The sequence below is a fragment of the Anguilla anguilla genome, chromosome 12 (assembly GCF_013347855.1).
Source record: "Anguilla anguilla isolate fAngAng1 chromosome 12, fAngAng1.pri, whole genome shotgun sequence".
NCBI classification, from domain to species: Eukaryota; Metazoa; Chordata; class Actinopteri; order Anguilliformes; family Anguillidae; genus Anguilla; species Anguilla anguilla.
Genome location: NC_049212.1, coordinates 2730382 through 2748318, shown reverse-complemented (window position 1 = coordinate 2748318; position 17937 = coordinate 2730382). Strand labels below are relative to the sequence as shown.

Sequence of the window (17937 nt, the reverse complement as noted above, 5' to 3'; positions counted from 1 at the left end):
TTCTGCCTCCACTACATGTCCAGGCAAGCTACTCCACACATTGACCACACTCCTTGTGAAAAAATATTTCCCATGTCTGTGTGAAATTTACCCTTTGCCAGTTTCCATTTATGCCCTCGTTTTGCTAACCGAACTCAACTTGAATAATTTCTTGTAGTTTACTTTGTTAATCCCTTTAATAAATGTAAAAGCCTCAATCAAATCTCCCCTAAGTCTCCTTATACTAAGCTTGAAAAGTCCAAGCGTCTCAACCCTTTCCTCATAACACTTATCTTTTATACCCGGAATCAATCTGGTTGCCCGTCTTTGGACCTTTTCCAGCACCTCTATATCTCTCTTGTAGTACGGTCCCCAGAACTGCACACAATACTCTAAGTGTGGTCTGACAAGCGTATTGTATAGGGTGAGTATGATCTCCTTAGAATTATACTCAATCCTCCTGGCTATGTATCCCAGCATCCTGTAGGCTTTTTTTTACTGCTACAGCACATTGACCAGACCCTGATTGGCTTTGATCAACTATTACATCCAAGTCTTTTTCTACATGTGCACATTCTAATTTTGTACCACCCACAAAGTAATCCTGCCCTATGTTTTTATTCCCTACATGTAAAACTTTACATTTAGTTATATTGAATTTCATTTGCCAGGTTTCTGGATTCTGGATTTTGTTTAAATCTTCTTGGATTACTTTAGTAGATTCCAAACTGTTGGCTAAACCTCCCAGTTTTGTATCATGATATGACACAAAACCCTAACTTCCCCCCCCCCCCCCCCCCCCCCCCCCACACCGCATCCTCAATAAAAATATATAATATCACATAAAACAGGATGCTGACATACCACAAGCCCAGCATAATGCTATAATAATAGCTAACAGAACTATCCAGGACACACAAACTACCACACACACACACACCTGCATCCACACACAAACCTAACCCTAGGAGCCATATAGCTTGAGCCCCTCCCCCGTAGATGATGCCACAGACTACCAAGAGTGGTACCGTCTCAGCTTGTGTTCAGTGCAAAGCAATATGCATTTATGCCAAATTTCATGTTTCTATTGAAAAAGGGAAGGATCCAAAATACATACTGAACCATTGGCCCACAGATGGAAACAGACTCATACCATATTCAACTAAAATGGCCCTGTACCCATTCTAGTCAGCACCTGAAAGTGGAAGTGTGCCAGTTAGGGTGAGGGTTCCACTCAACAGGGGTCGACTATACATTGAGTTTAATCATTGACCTATAGGTGGCACTACAGGCTCCAAATGCCCAGGGAACATAGCATTGTGTCAGATTTTGTTTAGCTCATAGAAATGTAGTTGTGAGCCCATTTTCAGGCTTCCACTGCAAACATAGTGGTCTACTGTACATCTGTTATACATCTAGTGTAACTAATGGCGCTACAGGCTCCTACAATGCCCAGCTAAAATGGCTCAGTACCAGGATGTGATCAGCAGACAATTACATGCAAGTACAACTTTTTTTTAGTCTTCAACTGAAAATATAAGACTGTACATCTACTGTGCCTGCTGACCTGTAGGTGCTACTGGAGGCTCCTACAAATGGACTGCATTTATATAGCGCTTTTATCCAAAGCGCTTTACAATTGATGCCTCTCATTCGCCAGAGCAGTTAGGGGTTAGGTGTCTTGCTCAAGGACACTTCGACATGCCCAGGGCGGGGTTTGAACCAGCAACCCTCCGACTGCCAGACAATCGGTCTTACCTCCTGAGCTATATCGCCCCAATGCCTAGCTAAAAATTATATTGTGTCAGCATGTGTTCAGCATAAAAAAGCAGAAAGTATGACAATTCACATGCAGAAACAAAGTGGAACATCCTTTAGGTAGGGGTATTTCATTGAGTCATATTGACCCATAACAACACATGCCAGCAAAATGCTAGCATAAAGGAAAGGTCAGTTTGCTCAAAAGCCCACCTAGCACAGTACTCAACATTACCTCAGCAATACAGGTCACAGAACTTCACATTAAAATGGTGCCAAAGGTTTGGTTGATTACTCCTAGACTTGACAGGTCTGTTCAAGTGCATATTAATTTACTAAGGGTGCCAGGAGCTAAATAGGCATGCAAACTGCTTGTGGAACAGTAATGTTGTTGCACCATACAGTTCCATTCTGCGCCCAAAACATTCCTGAATGTTTCTAAGGATCAGCCTGGCATTCAACAATGTTTCTGCAACAGCATGGTGGCATCACCAGCCACACAAAACCGCTAATAAGAGAATATTATGTGCAACTCCTGTCACCTATTTATGCAATGTTTGTGGTTACAAATAACCCCCACCATTTTTTTTTTTTTTACATAACTCAGATTATCAAGGCGGAGCCATTAATATTAAGCTGTCCTATCCACAGACACGGCACTAGGACAGATGACTGTACTGACACAGAGAAACCTGCAGTTCACCTCATGAACCAAGAACTTTAATAGAAGCACTGAATTTGGCAGGCAGATGCAGAAAATGATGCAACAGGAAGTAACTGCAGAAACACAGCAGGAAAGGCTTCTGCTTAAAACCAATGGCCAAATCACAAAATATACATTAATTTTACTGTCATATATTTGTTCCTAATGGTACACTATGTATGCTATGATTAACACCCAGGAGAAACATTTTATTAAAATATATTTAAATTCCAGAAATATTAAGACATCCATAATGAAAGTCATTTGAGTCCAACAGTAACGCCTTTTTGCCGGACACCCTGACCATCTCCACAAAGACTTATAGTGAGCTCCATAATGTCTGGGACAAAGCCTTTTTCTATTTTTAAAATTTTTTTATTTGGCTCTGTACTCCACAATTTTACTTTTGTAATAAAACAATGCACATGTTAAGTCCACATTCTCTGCTTTTATGTAAGGGTATTACTATACACTTTGGTTTCACCATGTAGAAATTACAGCACCTTTTATACATAACACCACAATGGCTAGTTCTGGCCTTTATGGTGCTATTTCATAATTTCAGGGCACCATAATGTTTGGGACGTATTAATGTTGTGTAAATGAAAGTAGTCATGTTTAGTACTTTGTTGCACATCCTTTGCATGCAATGACTGCTTCAAGTCTGTGCCCCATAGACGTCACCAGGTGCTGAGTATCTTCTCTGGTGATGCTCTAGTATCTTCTCCTGTACTGCAGCCATCTTCAGCTAGTTGTTGCCTTACGTTTTCTCTTCAGCATATTCATTCATATTGGATTTATATCAGGTGACTAACTTGGGAAGTCAAGAATTTTGGCTGTGAAAAACTCTTCGGTTGCTTTAGCAGTATGTTTGGGATCATTGTCCTGCTGTAGGATGAAGTGCTGCCCAATGAGTTTTTTCTGGACATGAGTAGATAAGATGCATCTCTACACTTCAGAATTGATTCTGCTATTGCTATCAGCAGTTACATCATCAACACAGAAAAATGAGCCAGTACCTGTGGCAGTCATACATGCCAAAACCATAACACCCCCACCACCATGTTTTGCAGATGACGGGGGGAGAAGGTGTATTTTGGATCTTGGGCAGTTCCTTTTGCCTACACTTCACTCCTGCCATCACTTTAACAAAGTGAATCTTGGTCCACAAGACCTTTTTTTTCAAAACTCTGCAGGCTCTTTTACGTATTTCTTTGCAAACTATAACCTGGCCATCCTGTTTTTATGGATACCTAGTGGTTTGACAAACACCAATAACAAACTCCAAAGGCAATCAAAAGCCCAGAATCAAGACACTAATACCGCTCTTATACATACACTGAGGAATCAATTTAACATACCTAATCAGAAACACCTGTGAAGCCATTTGTCCCAAACATTATGGTGCCCTGAAATGAGGAGACTAAATGGTGAAACCAAAATGTAAAAAAATGCCCTCAAATAAAAACTGAGAATGTGCACTTTAACAATTTTGTGAATTATTTGATTACAAATCTTATATTGTGGAGTACAGAGCAAAATTAATTACAAAAAAATATGTCATTGCCCCAAACATTAAGCGGCTGACTGTACACCCACACTCAAGCGCTGCACTGACCCCCCCTGCTTCTCAGAAAGCAGGTTTGCACAGGGCCAGGACCGTGTAATGTCCGCATCCCTGTTCCCCTTGAGCTGTTTTCGACGGGCTTCCAGGCCGCTCCTGGAAAAAAGAGAGACCCAGGAGACTTGAGTAACGGGGGCTGACGGGGCACGTGGAGCGGCCCAGCACCAGATGGGCGCGCGGCAGGACTGGCACGGTCGACGCTGGCCCACTGCGGCAGGTTAGAGCGCCGCTCAATTCCTCGGCCAAGCCCTGAACCCAGGCCCTTTACAAAATGGCTGCTTGTCCACAGGGTGCAGCACCGTGACGCTTCTCAGAGACAGGCATGTTAAGAGCTGCGCAGCACACATCAGAAATAAACCCTGAGCAAACCCTGAGCAAACACTGAGCAAAGCCTGAGCAAACCCTGAGCAAACACTGAGCAAAGCCTGAGCAAACCCTGAGCAAACACTGAGCAAAGCCTGAGCAAACACTGAGCAAACCCTGAGCAAAGCCTGAGCAAACACTGAGCAAAGCCTGAGCAAACCCTGAGCAAACACTGAGCAAATCCTGAGCAAACCCTGAGCAAACACTGAGCAAAGCCTGAGCAAACCCTGAGCAAACACTGAGCAAAGCCTGAGCAAACCCTGAGCAAACACTGAGCAAACCCTGAGGCAAATGTCTGTGCGTCCGTACACGTGTGTGTGCATGCGGGAGAGGGAAATACACTTCTTAAAATCATATGAAACGTTTTTTCGATAATTACATTCTATTAAAGCTGCATTTTAATCAGGTGTAAACTGTCAGTTCACAACATCCTAGCTGATGCTTTTTTAAAGCCTTGTTTAATAAGCGATTCTTAAAGTCTCATTGACAGCCTTAAGAACTGGCGGGAATAAAAATATATATGTATTTTTTAATTAAACATATTTTTGGGTTATACATTTCTTATTTTTGACAACTAATATTCTACAAATTGAACAACTCAACTGATGCCTTTCAACTAATTTCAAACTTGAAACTTCCACAAAATAATCAGAGCTGCATTCGACAAGGTGTACATGTGCTTGGAACAATGTTCTTTGCTCATTGTGGTCATTAAACTATTTTAAATGAACATTTAATTTAGGTGGCCATTAGCACATTTTTAAATAAAGCTGCAAGCAGCAATTAAAGGGGCCAAACACTCAAAGTCACAAATATGTATCCATATGCTAAAGACATAGATATTCCTAATGAGGTGGTTGGTTAGTAAGCCTAGCCAGTTTCATGTTTACAAAAAGTAAAAAGATTTTTTGTGAATTTTTCCTTCTTAAAATTTGTTGATCTCCTTAGTGCCACCTTGCGGTCCAATTCTTTACAGTTGTCCTTTTGAAGTAGCTGTAAATACTGAAGGTACACCAAGTTTCATCACTGTGTCAAACTGCCTGGGATTTATTACTTTCAATCGTAAAAATCCATGTCCACATGCAAATTGTTTATTGCAGGCATATTTTTAAGCATAGAAAAATGGTTTACATAATTTTTTTTTTTTTAAAGATATACAGGAGCAATGTTGTAACTTAAGTTCCATGCAAATCAGTCCAACTGTCTAGGAGGAGATAGCTTTCTTTTTTAATTAAACTTTAAATGAGTGTGCCGTTAGCCTATATTTTGTGTATGTGGTAGCTCACATGAAATGAACACAAATTTTCAAGCTGTAGCCGAAAATATTTATCGTCATAAGGTGAAAATAAGGCCACTGTCTTGCACAGATTTTAATATTTTTGGAACTGATGTTGCCGTTACAATTGTTCCCCGCGAACAAATTTTCATTTACACCTGCACTGCACAAAAAGCTAGCACCCTGAACTTTAATAACAGTTGTTATGTTTAGATGACAGATGAATAATCTCAGCTGCATAGGTTTTGTTTCATGATCATGTAAGAACTAGAAGCTATTCAAATATCAAAGCTAGGTAAGAAAGCAAGAAATATACCCCCAAAACTTTGCAATCTTCACTGCAGACATACAGTACATACACAGGCTTAATTTTTTTCTCACACTGTCCGAGGATAATGCTTCAGGCTAATATCATGGTGCAGCTTACATCACAAAAAAAGTTATTGAGTGTGTTGCATGATAATTTGTCCTCTGTTAAAATTGTACACCCCTACATTGCCTCTTTGGTACTTGGCCCCCTACTAATGTTGGAGGTAAATAAACAGTCTCTGTAACACTTTCTCAAAGACAAAAGAAGACATTGTAGGCAGATAAAATATAGCTAGCTACAGTACTGTAATGGCCTTAATGAGGTTATTCCAAGCTAGCAACAAAATATTATGTTAGCTAACATATGCTAACACCAAGTTGTTGTTGCTCATTTGAAAACGAAAACAAAATATTAGAGTTACATAGCTAGTTACGGAAGACCTAATTATGAAACTGGGACATTCAGGTATGACGGCCAGATACATAATGACCCACCTGTCTGGACACTTTCCCCGGCTACAGGCTCAGATGCAGCTCCTGCGGCAGCCTGTTGGCCTCACGCTGTGAACATGAGTTGACGGGGGAGAAGTGTGAACACGTTAGCAAAAGTTAATCTTGTTAACTGCAGCTCAACAACCTGGTGTTTTTGAACTGTACAGCCTCTCTTTTATTAAAAACTCCGACAAAATGAACAAGTTTGCTGTTGAAATAATGGAATTGGACGTTCGCTTATTAGACTTATTGGTAAAAAAATATATATACAATAGGCTATGAATTCAGTGGCACTCGTTAGGCCTACCACTTAATCTGTTGAGCAAGATTTTGAAAATGGAATCCACATCTTCCACCTTTAATCTGAATCAGCCTGCCTGCATTTCAATACTACCTACTCCTTTGATTAAGGATAACTGTGGCCACATACACTGTCGGTTATAGCCTAACTGGGCAATTAAAATGATCTTGTTAACCAGTAGCGGGTTAATCATCTTGCCTCTCATTTTAAAGCCTTTCCACCAGATGGGAAATTTCAATAATGTAACTCCAATATGTCTCACATATAGAAATTGAGAGAAGAGAGGAAAAACTTAAATAAAATAACCATTCTGCAGCACATTTTTTAACATTTAATTTTAAAATTCGCGCAGATCTAACAAACGCCAGACCGCTCTGCACGGGGGCGCACTGAAAGATCACCACGCCCACTGCAGTCATTTCCTGCTTTTTGGAAAATGGGTTTATAAAATTAGTATTCGTCTTCATCAAGCATTTATACGGAAAGCAATGTGGTTAAACTAAATCGGATCAGGAATGGTAGATAATATTATTTGGTAAATTCAAAAGAGACACATGAGGCCCTTAAATGGATTAAATCCGAAGTAGCCGACTTGAGCAATTGACTAAAAGTCCCCAATGGAGCTGAATGCGAGCCAGAGAATTTAACCACCCTATTGTGTTAGGGTCAATTTTGCCCCTATGTGAACGACACACATTTCTGACCGTCGTCTAGTTGCTATCTGAAAAGATTAGTTACCGACTAATCGTTTTTTTTTTCCGTTTGATGTGGGATATCGCTAATAAAAACACGAGATTAAAACGTTTAAAAGCATTGCTATTTTCCCCCCAGAAGGATTGTAGCCTACTCGTAAACTGCACAGGTTAACACGAGCCCATCTTCAATGAAGTGGCGAGTTATAGTCACGTAAGACTCGGTAGGCTATAGTTTTTTGCTGTCCAGACATAATGGTTATCACAACTTTGCCGTTGATGTTTGACGGTGATGGCTTTTCGCGCAACAGTAGGCCTATATCGCACAGGACCATCGGGCTTTTAGCAATTTAATCTGTTGTGGTTTCATCTGGACAGCTGTCTCACTGATGAGGGCTCACTACGAAACTGGGTCGGGTACTTGTTTGCTGTGATCCCTTGGCCTTGGACATTTCGTCCTTTGGTGGGTTAACATCATAAATGTCAACGTGATGTACGCGAATTTGTCTGCACATATTTTGCACAGAACAATGTTTTGGTTGCGGTTCTTAAAATTATTCCACACGGCACTCTTGCAAACTGGCCATCTTTTCAACTGACGGTAAGCACAGTGACAAGAAGCCCCACCCACCCCCTATATTACCCATTTATACCATTTATATTTATACCATTTATTTTCAACTGAGAATTTAAAAAAAGAACAAAAAGGGGGAAAAAACGATTTTCGATTATTTAACTTAACATTTTACATGCGTTCTCGCGACTGACATACGACGAATCCACGAAGTGTTCACTAGCATATAGTTTGTTTTATTGGAACCACACTTCACAATATCCTCAACTATATATATATATTTCATTTTTCACCATTTTACTGAAATCTGCAAGTTTCTAAAAAAATACTGCTATGGGTCAAATTTTATCCGGCAAATAATACTGTTGCTGATAGTATGATATGCAGCATTAAAAAAAAATATGGGTAGCTCTGTTGAACAAATTTGATCCAAATAAGATTCTACTATGAGTTTAGGGTCGTGGTGTGAACAACGATACACATACTTATTGCGACATCACTCTATAAATAAGGCTAGTTGCGTTGTCCACATTTGCAGCAGCTTCGACATATTTCTACATGCAGAACAGATTCTACTGATTGTCTTTGATGACAATAAAAAGGAGGAGAGGGAGCAGGATGAAACCGAGGAGGAAGTGTCTGAGATGGACGAAGATTCTGATTAGCAGGGGGCCCAAAGAGACAGCAGTCAAATAATGGCAGTGTATGATGTTCCTCAAGCCTTAACGAGAGACAAGGGCCCCGGGGTCAGAGAGGGAACGCAATCAGAAGCATCCCAGGGCCCCGATATGCCCAAAACATAAAATCTGCTTTTGACCTTTTCACTCAATTTAAATGCGTTATTTTGAGCAAAATCAAATTTGGTTTTAGTAACTAAAAAGTGACATTTTTCCTTTATGTTTTCATACATCTAGATTGATCAGGTTTGACCCATAACACCACAGATGTGATTATGATTGATAATATGAAGTTATTTTAAAAATCCCAAGCAATTTATTCTGAAAATGGCTGGTATGTTGTAAAGTACTGTAAACTCCCCACACAATATAAAACTGGGAGGAGACATTATGGTATGGAATGAATAGTAAATTAGTTATGAGGGAGAACTCCGCATTGTATGATAATCATTTTGTGAGTGCTTTGTAATGTTACTGCCTGCCGGGTCACATTTGACCTGCTAACACATGGTGTGTGCCAATTTGTAATACAATAGGAAGGTCAAAGTTGGTGTAAATCCTATGCTGCTTGTCGAGACTGTTTATGGATGTGGTTTGAGAGATCTGGTCATAATGTTAAACATTTTGCACAAACGTGCCAAAATTGCACCGTTTTTTTGTCATTTAAAAAACATTTTTAAAGAACTAAAATTAGAGAACATTTTAAGCACCCAAACCAGAACGTCTCCAGAAATCTTCTTTACTGAAGCACTTCTTAGTGGTTCTGCTAAACTGGCTCTGCAGTGTGCAACAGCGCCATTCATATGTGGCTGCAGTGTGTCCACAGACTGTAGGCTACACTGGCTACCCTACCCGCGTATCTCCGAGAGATGAGGACAAAATCTATATTTCATCCGCTGCACTTGCGTGAGGCAGATAAATTACTTTTATATGCTCACGACATTTTTATAGTTCAGTGAAAGGATTGTAATGAGGCTTTTCAAACTGGTTTGATTGTTGCCATGGCAGTGGAGTTGCATAAATGCTGTAGAGAAAGCCTATGGACAGCGGTAATCAGCGTACGCCGAAGAACATGAATGATGCATTCACTTTCTCAGGGAAGGACGCGATCAATTCTGTCCCTTCGGACGAAATAAGCACACCGCAGCACTCTGCTCTACGTGTTCCTGTTCAAGGTCACGGGGAGGCAGCGCTTTCCCCAATCCCTAAAGCGCCCAACGGTCAGCTGCAAAATCCCCGATCGAAAAGGTAAAGTGTACGAACCTTCCACAAACTGAGCTCTCCCACACACCCGAGAAAGAAACGTTTCAAGGACGGCGACGGTTAAAAAGGAACAATGAGGTAAAATAGCATCCCGTTGCCAAGGAAACGAGCTACAGAGAGGAGTGCGTTCAGAAAGCATGTCTGACTGGAGTGCCGCTGAGCACATAGCAACAGATTCTTTCAGAGGCTCTATTGTGCAGCGGTTCTGCTCGCCGTCATTTTATTTTCTTGAGGAAAATTAATATTGCGTTCACTGTGGCTTTGGCTGAACACCTCCCCCCCCCGCCACCCTTCAGTGTATTTTTTAATTTTACACAAAAAATGATTCTGACTCACTAAAATAAAAAATAAAAAAAATCCATTGAGGTGGAATTGTTCTCCGTGCATTAATTATGCCTGCCGTTGCCTCTGCAATGCCTGCAGTCTCTGAAAGCCCATTCCTCTGGCCCGAGCAGCAGTGCGATTGCACGTCAGTGCTGGGACACACATCGATACCGGAGCCTATTAGTATGCCACCAGGCTGCGGCTGCAGCAGCACCCCCCCTCTCCGCTGGCCCGCGCTGCGGCTCATTTAGCGAGCGACGGCGGTGCGATGGAGGCTTCGGACGCGCCGTCCCGGGCTCATTCTGCACCGCGGCTAGCCCCCCCCCCCCCCTTCCACCGTACATCATTATCCCACACGCTAAATCCCAGCACCCTAATCCCTCACAAGGCCCCGCGCATTCTAATGCAGGCCCGGAAGAAGACAGACGGGCGGAGGGGGGCGGGGGGATGGGGGGGGGGAGGGGGGTTTAAGGGGGTGCCCTTCCGGACACAGCGTCCGGCGCTGTGAAGGAGCCTGCACCCCCACCACCCCGTTCCGCTTGCTGCCCACCCGTCCGTCCGTCCGTCCGTCCGTCCGTCCACCAGGAGGATCGGCAGTCCTCGGCAGGTCTGTGTAACCATGGAGACGCCCCCCCCCTCCCCGCCTCCTCCACCTCCCCTGGCTGCCGCAGGCTGGCTGGAACACGGGTTGAAAGGAGAGAGAGAGAAAGAGAGAGCGATTCAGAGGGGACAGAGGAATCGCTGCAGTGGAGGAGGGAGGAGTGGGTGGGTGGGTGGGTGGGTGGGGGGGGATGAGATTGGCTTCCATCAATTCATTACGCCACCACAAACACCCCCCCCACCCACCCACCGAAAAAAAAACCCTTTAATTTGCATGTGCTCGGGCGCCCGGGAGCCCTGGTGCTCTGCAGTCAGGACACGTCTCCAGTAGCTTCAGACTGCATTCAATTATTTATCCGCGTAGCCAGACAATCCCCCTTTTTCGATTCAGAGCTAGTGGCGCTTACGTTTTACGCGCAGGAACACCTGCATGCTTTCACCGGAGCAATCCTGGGGGGGGGGGGGGGGGGGGGGGTCTTTTGTCCAGGGTTCGGTTACGCCATCCTGCTTGGGATGTGAACCAATGCCCCTCTGGTCAACCTCTGGTCATGCTCTGGTCAGCGTAGTTTACCTGGAGGTGAGCACGGAGCTCAGGGTTCTATATCCTGCTGCCAATTCACTCAGCAGATAGCGTTATGTACTGCTGTTAATAGCACCTGCAGCACGCACACACACACACACACACACACTCACACAACCAAGTACGCACGCACGGCCAAAATACACACACACAGTCACACAAAACCAATATGTATGTGCGCACACCCAAATTACACACACACAACCAAAATACGCACGCATGCCCAAAATACACCCAAAACATGCACACACACACACACACATACACAAAATACTCACACCCCCACATAGACACACTTTCTCCAATAATACACCCTCCCCCCACACATCCCCAAAATACATATACAAGCACACACACACACACCATAAATACACACCCAACACGCTCACACCCCCAAAAACACACACACGCACGTACATATCCCTAAAATACACCCCCCAAACAAAAAAAAAAAAAGAAAGTGTGTGATTTTAGTGAAGAGTGGCATATGCACCAAATTGTCCCCATTACTTTCAACCAGCAGCAGCAAGATGAAATGAGCGTTTTTAAAGCGGTGAATTCTAACGGGTCACGGTCTCCTGAAGCCTTATTTCCAGCGCTGCAGCAGCGCAGTCTGTACTCACCTTCTGGAGCTAAAAAGAGAACGAGGACACGCAAATCCCAAATGCACGCTTTAAAAAAAGAAGCTGACACAAGGATACACACACTGAGAAAACAGTTCATGTCTCACACTCAGATTGAGTGATGTATATATAAAGGGGCATATTTATAGCCTTGGAGTCTAGCACCGCTAAAGATGTCTACCCTCATTAGGATACATGACCATGCTCCAGTGCAGATCAAGAGGCAGAACAAAATCAGCCCAACCACTTCAGCCTAGGCGTGCAATACGGAAGAGCACCGTCGCCACCTACCTGTGGCTCCTGCACATTACAGAACTGCAGTGGCCTTATTCTTAGGATGGGAAGGGTGGTTGGGGGGGGAGCTACACAATATATTTACAGATGTTTTGTTTCTTGTAGCATAAGGGAGATCTCTATTTATTTAAATACACCCAAAAAAAACACAATATACCTTATGGTAAGTGTGCCCACCCTATCCCTTCAAAACCACTGACATTTCTCCAGAGACCTTCAATAACTAGTGTTTGCTTCTGAAATGGTGTTTCATGTCCTGCTGCACAACATCACCAATGGCCGAACAGCTTTACATCCTTATGCATCGGTGAAGAATACGATGAAGAGTTTTGCACAGTAGGGTGTGTACACACGTATTTTATTTTTGCTCAAGACATTTTACTGGAAGTAATCTGCCGGATGTTTCCTTGGGATATGGTCCCTATTGCCAACATGCCAACACTCCCATGGTTCATTACTCCACCATGTTTATAAACAGCCTTTTAAAAAGCATATCACAAAAAATGAAATTATAAAAAAAGAAAAAAAAAAGATTAATCTTAATTTACCATTCTCTGCATTTTGCGCTTGCATTTTTTCCAGTATAGGTTTCCTTTATGTTAAAATCACGGAATAATCCACAGGTAACCTGCAAAATCAGACCTCTGACAGGTTACTGTATTCGCAAATGTAATTCTGTATTATCACTTACAGAAATCTAGGCTTTGCTCTGCTCTTGTTAAGAGTAAAAATGAGGTGTGCTAGTCCTGCGTTTGCTTCTTTTCTTTCTTCACCTTTTTCTTTTTCACCAAATTCTCCATGCTACTGCAAGCAAGGTCCAATTGCTCAGTTTTCACCTCTACTTCCTCTTTTAATCTCAAACCCGTCTCCACGCCTCTGCCACTCTCTTCCACCTCTCCTCTGTCTCTATCCTTGCTCTTCTTTTTCTTCTTCTTCTTCTCCACCGCTTCCTCCCCTGGGGCAGGCTCTTGGGCAGTGACCGGGGGTGTGTCTGGTCGACCATGGCTCGCCGCTGCCGAGACCTCCTCCTCCACCGTCTCCTCCTTCGCCACCACAGCGTCATTGTCTTTCTTCTTCTTGTTCTTCTTCTTCTTCTTCGGGGCGGCGCTCTCCTCTGGGTCTGTTCTCATGCGCTTGGCTGCTGCAGGGCCCTCGGCGGGCCCCTCCTCCTGCGGCCCCCGCGCTTCGGACCCCTGGCCGGGCAGGGTTCTGCTCCCGAAGGGCTGGAAGCGCTGCTTGAGCCCCTCCGGGATGAGAGGGGCGGGGCACGCGGGGATCGCCATGGGAACCTGGTGGCCCCGGCGATCCCCGTAGCTCTCGCAGATGTTGATGATGCCGGAGAAGGCGGGGGCGCAGAGCGTGCCGCCGGCGCGCTGGCTGCCGGGCGACAGGAGGCGAGCGTCGCCCACGGCGACGGGGGTGCTGAGGACGCTGTAGACCTGCTGCTTCCTGCTGCGCGGCTGGATGGTCTCCAGGCCCACCACGGGAACCCTCATACCAGAGAAACTGCAAGAGAAACCGTTCAGAGCTCACTTACCAAACCCACAGACCTGCAGCGCAAGGCCCCAAGCACAGCTTTATTTAGACATCGCTGTCACTTCAAAGGGGAAATTAAGACAAAACCCGTCAAATAACTAAAAAAGGAACCAACCCAAAGCTTGTGCGGCTGGATCAGGTCAGGCCATAAAGACATCAGGCTTAGACAGACTTGGGCCTCAGTTCTAGCCCGATACGGACCTCTACAGCCATTATAAAACAGCAGGTCATCAGAAATGTCTGCTAAAACTCCAGCTAACGCAGCACTTGGCAAGTACTAAGAGCACAATACCGTGAAAACAGCGTTCCAGTGTTGTCGAAGTTTAATTCAAAGTTCAGTGATGTAAGGCATAGCCTGGCTGTTTTCACAGCACCTACAAAAATCAATCCTAATGATAGTGGAAGTCACTCAAAGACACACGATCAGACTACAGAAGGCTCCCAGTAATTGCAAAAAAATAAAATAAAATCCTTTCAGAGATCATGCACTTCCCCCATTAATTAACCTCGTGACAAAGACGCCTAACCTAGTGATATTCAATACAGAATTCTCTTGTAGAATCTTCTAAAAGTTTTTTCCACTGTGAATCAAATATCATATCTAAATATTCAAATCTCAAATCTAATATTCTCATTAACAGCAATTTCCTGAAATTATGCTGCCCCGCAAGCTACATGACCAGCATTGCTGTACTGTTGTCATAGTGCCCATTCTAAACAATTACATCCAATCAGGAGAGAGGGGTCCAAGGTTGAAGCATTATTTTGTGCTGCACTGAAAGTTATCTGCTTGTGTAATGTGGGTCAGTCCTTTACGAACATTGTATTAGCTTGAATTTTTGCAGAGAATTCCTTGCATTGATCCAAGCCAACGTACTTATGGAATCCCATTAGAACAATACAAACGTCCGTAATTAAGATGACAAACAGAGGCTAAGATGAGGCACCACACCTGTCTGGACTGAACGATGCGGGCGCTTTGATGAGCCACAGCTCTGTGTCGCTGTCTTTCACATTCTCCAGACGTGTACTGGCACACGGCCTGATGTCGCAGAAGACAAAATCCGCTGGACACTGGTACTTGGTATCTGCAAAGACAGGGTGGGATTTTCAAAGTACTGACTGCTTTGGGTCCAACTTGGTTAACAGCCAGTTAGTTACCAAAACATTTCTGGGAGGCCCACGTTCAATGCTGGCTTACGTATTCCTTAAATGAACAACCAAACGTGTCAAATACACAAGTGGACAATTCAGGTATATACAGTAAAAGTCCTCCCGAGTATTTGGTTCCAGTCACCTGGATTTGCAAAGTTAGCACAATTCTTCAGCCAGGAAGTAGAACTATTTAGTGATATCAGAAGGCAGAGTTGATGGGTGAAGAAATGCATAGCAAACCTTTCACTTTCTGATCCCAGGACTGTCCATCTGGGATTAAATCTGTGATTTCGTATTAGCGACTAGTTCATCTGGTTATCATTGACAAATCACTTAAGAGCAAATTTACGTAGCTACACTTTTAAATGATAATGGACAGCTAAACGGTTTGCAAACTGAACTACTTTGCAGGAGGAGCTGACTGCCAGGTATGAGGTTGTACAGCTAGCATTAGCTTCACCTTTGAAAACGTGACACGCCAAAACGATCTACTTAATAACTAGCTACCAATATTACTAACGTTAGCTAGTTGCCTTGCTACTTCAAGTACTAACTACAGGTATCAACAAAACATAGCTTACGCTGCCGTTGTCGTGTCTGTTTTTCTTGCACTAGTTCGCTTTCCGAATCCGATTCTGCATCACTGCTTGATACTTCTCTCGGCTTCGCAGCCATGGCTTCTACATTAATATTAACGTTAGCTACAATATAATAAATAATTCGTTCATAGGACAAACATCGCTGCCACACTAATTCAACACGTGTGACCAGATACTATTTTGCACTCGCGATTACACTCTCGACACCGTTCCGTAGTCCACAAATTAAGTTCCGGTTTTCAGTTGACTACTTTTGCTGAAGAGTTCCGGTTATGGGGATTCTTTGAGATAATGGCAGGAGAAATTTTTCGCATACTCTTTATTGTTTTTCGAAAAATAACCTTTGCCCTGGAAATTATAGTGTGAGAAGGTACCATAGATGTTTATTTTTAATCTATGTTATGTATTTGGTTAACAAAAACCCTGCCTCAACCGTAAAGCTATGGCTGTTTAAATGTTTGTGAATTAATATTATTTATATTCGATTGTTTTCATTCTCTTATTAATTGTAAGCACAATTTCTATATCTGCTGTTAAAAATTCCCCCAGTATACGGCCATACACATGGGGGCGCAAGTGTGTAGCATAATGATTCATTTTTGTTTTGTGTACATTAAAATACCTGTTTACATTGCACTTCAAACCAAAATTAATACATTTTATGCCGCTTCTATATGTTTTATACTTATGTATAGTCAATCATAGAGGGTGTATTTGTTTTATGTACTTCTTCAAACAACCTGGAGCCAGCTGGCACACATTAAATGAAACACAAGTTCCTGTTACTCCGATTAATCAAAATAATCATTTCTTTTCAACCCCGAACAAACACTGAATTATGGGGTCCTCCATATTGGTTCTGTGCAAAAATATAACATAATATAGTGCAATAATTTAGCTAGTATGTTGTGAAAAATCCAAACTGCCATTTGCAAGAATAAAGTGGAAAATAATAAGAATAAGTGAAATAATAAGAATAGGCCTACATCTGACATCTGATATGCTCACAAAGCTTACTTCACCTTTCACTTGAGTTTCATTTTTGGAGTTATTGTTTATTGTTGGAGGACACAAGTTGTTATTTCATCATTGCATAAATATTGTTACAGCAGATTTTGCTATGATTCAGGCTGTGTTCTAATAACAAAGATGTGGGAGGAGTGTGTATATCCCTCAAAATCTGAGTTTATATTCATAATCATATTAAAGATAGAGGCTCAAAATTATTTTTATTAATCTCAAGAATCCATTATGAAACTTCCGTATTAGCCAGTAGAATACAAACAGCAGAATACAGATCTGTGACAAATATTTTACATTTTAAAATATTATTTAGAGAAATACCTTGTGCATTGCAGTTTGTCTAATTTAAGCATGTAGGTTGAAAGAAAAAAAAGAAAAGAAATCATTAAAACAGGATGTCCTTATGGTCAAATAGGTGACAGTTTCTGTGCACCTTGCCAGAATGGAGAACCTATTTCAAAGAAGAATGAAAAAAATGTTGCAGGACAAAAAAATAATCATTTGTGTATATAGATGGTATTTCATATTTTTTTTACCGCAGGCAGTTTATTTTTTCCAAGTTAACTTCTGTTTGGATTCTGTGGGAAAACTCTGATACAATGCAATGCTAAGCAAAATCAGTATATCCGTGTAGCATTTGTGTATGTTTGGGCACTTTGTCCCCAGGTACTCATGAGTGAATCTACAATGGTGTCTTCAGGGGAAGAGAGTGAATATACCAGGGAGAGACAAGATGGACAAGACAAACAATGACTAAATATGGTTACTTTTGTATTTATTGATTTTTATCGATTTAATCACCTGAAATTGAAATATTCTTCCGCGGCCGTTTGGGCATATTTTACCGTTGTCAAGCAAAACTCTCGTTGGTAGTTGAACTTGGACTGTTGTTATGCAACAAATAGATAGATATAACAGGCCAATAGTCAGATTGTAGCTGTTTTATATATCCTCTCAAACACATTCATTATGTTTTTATGCGAACATTCACTTTCATGTCTTGACATCCGAGGCAACAGAATGCATTCACATTTCCAATATAACTGGCAACGACAGCAGAAAACATGCACACGTTGTAAACAATTTGCTGTTGAATATATTACTTTCTCATCGTCAATTCCATATAGGCTAATCGCAAAATGACAAGAATAGAACGAAAACTCGCACTTGCGTGAAAATTTAAATTAGCAGT

The 17937-nt window shown here is 42.3% G+C and overlaps 1 protein-coding gene and 1 long non-coding RNA gene across 2 annotated transcripts; both read right to left on the bottom strand.

Moving 5' to 3' along the window:
• Positions 1–802: 802 nt before the first annotated feature.
• Positions 803–10279, bottom strand: LOC118209422. Its single transcript, XR_004761717.1, has 3 exons — positions 10012–10279; positions 6508–6573; positions 803–4160 (listed from the first exon to the last, which is right to left on the bottom strand). It is a non-coding gene; the product is annotated as an uncharacterized LOC118209422 (long non-coding RNA).
• Positions 10280–12769: 2490 nt separating this feature from the next.
• On the bottom strand, positions 12770–15954 carry polr1g (RNA polymerase I subunit G). Its single transcript, XM_035384195.1, has 3 exons — positions 15705–15954; positions 14921–15056; positions 12770–13938 (listed from the first exon to the last, which is right to left on the bottom strand). The coding sequence occupies exons 1-3, from the start codon at positions 15796–15798 to the stop codon at positions 13173–13175; spliced, it is 996 nt and encodes a 331-aa protein (XP_035240086.1). The 5' UTR covers positions 15799–15954; the 3' UTR covers positions 12770–13172.
• Positions 15955–17937: the final 1983 nt, after the last annotated feature.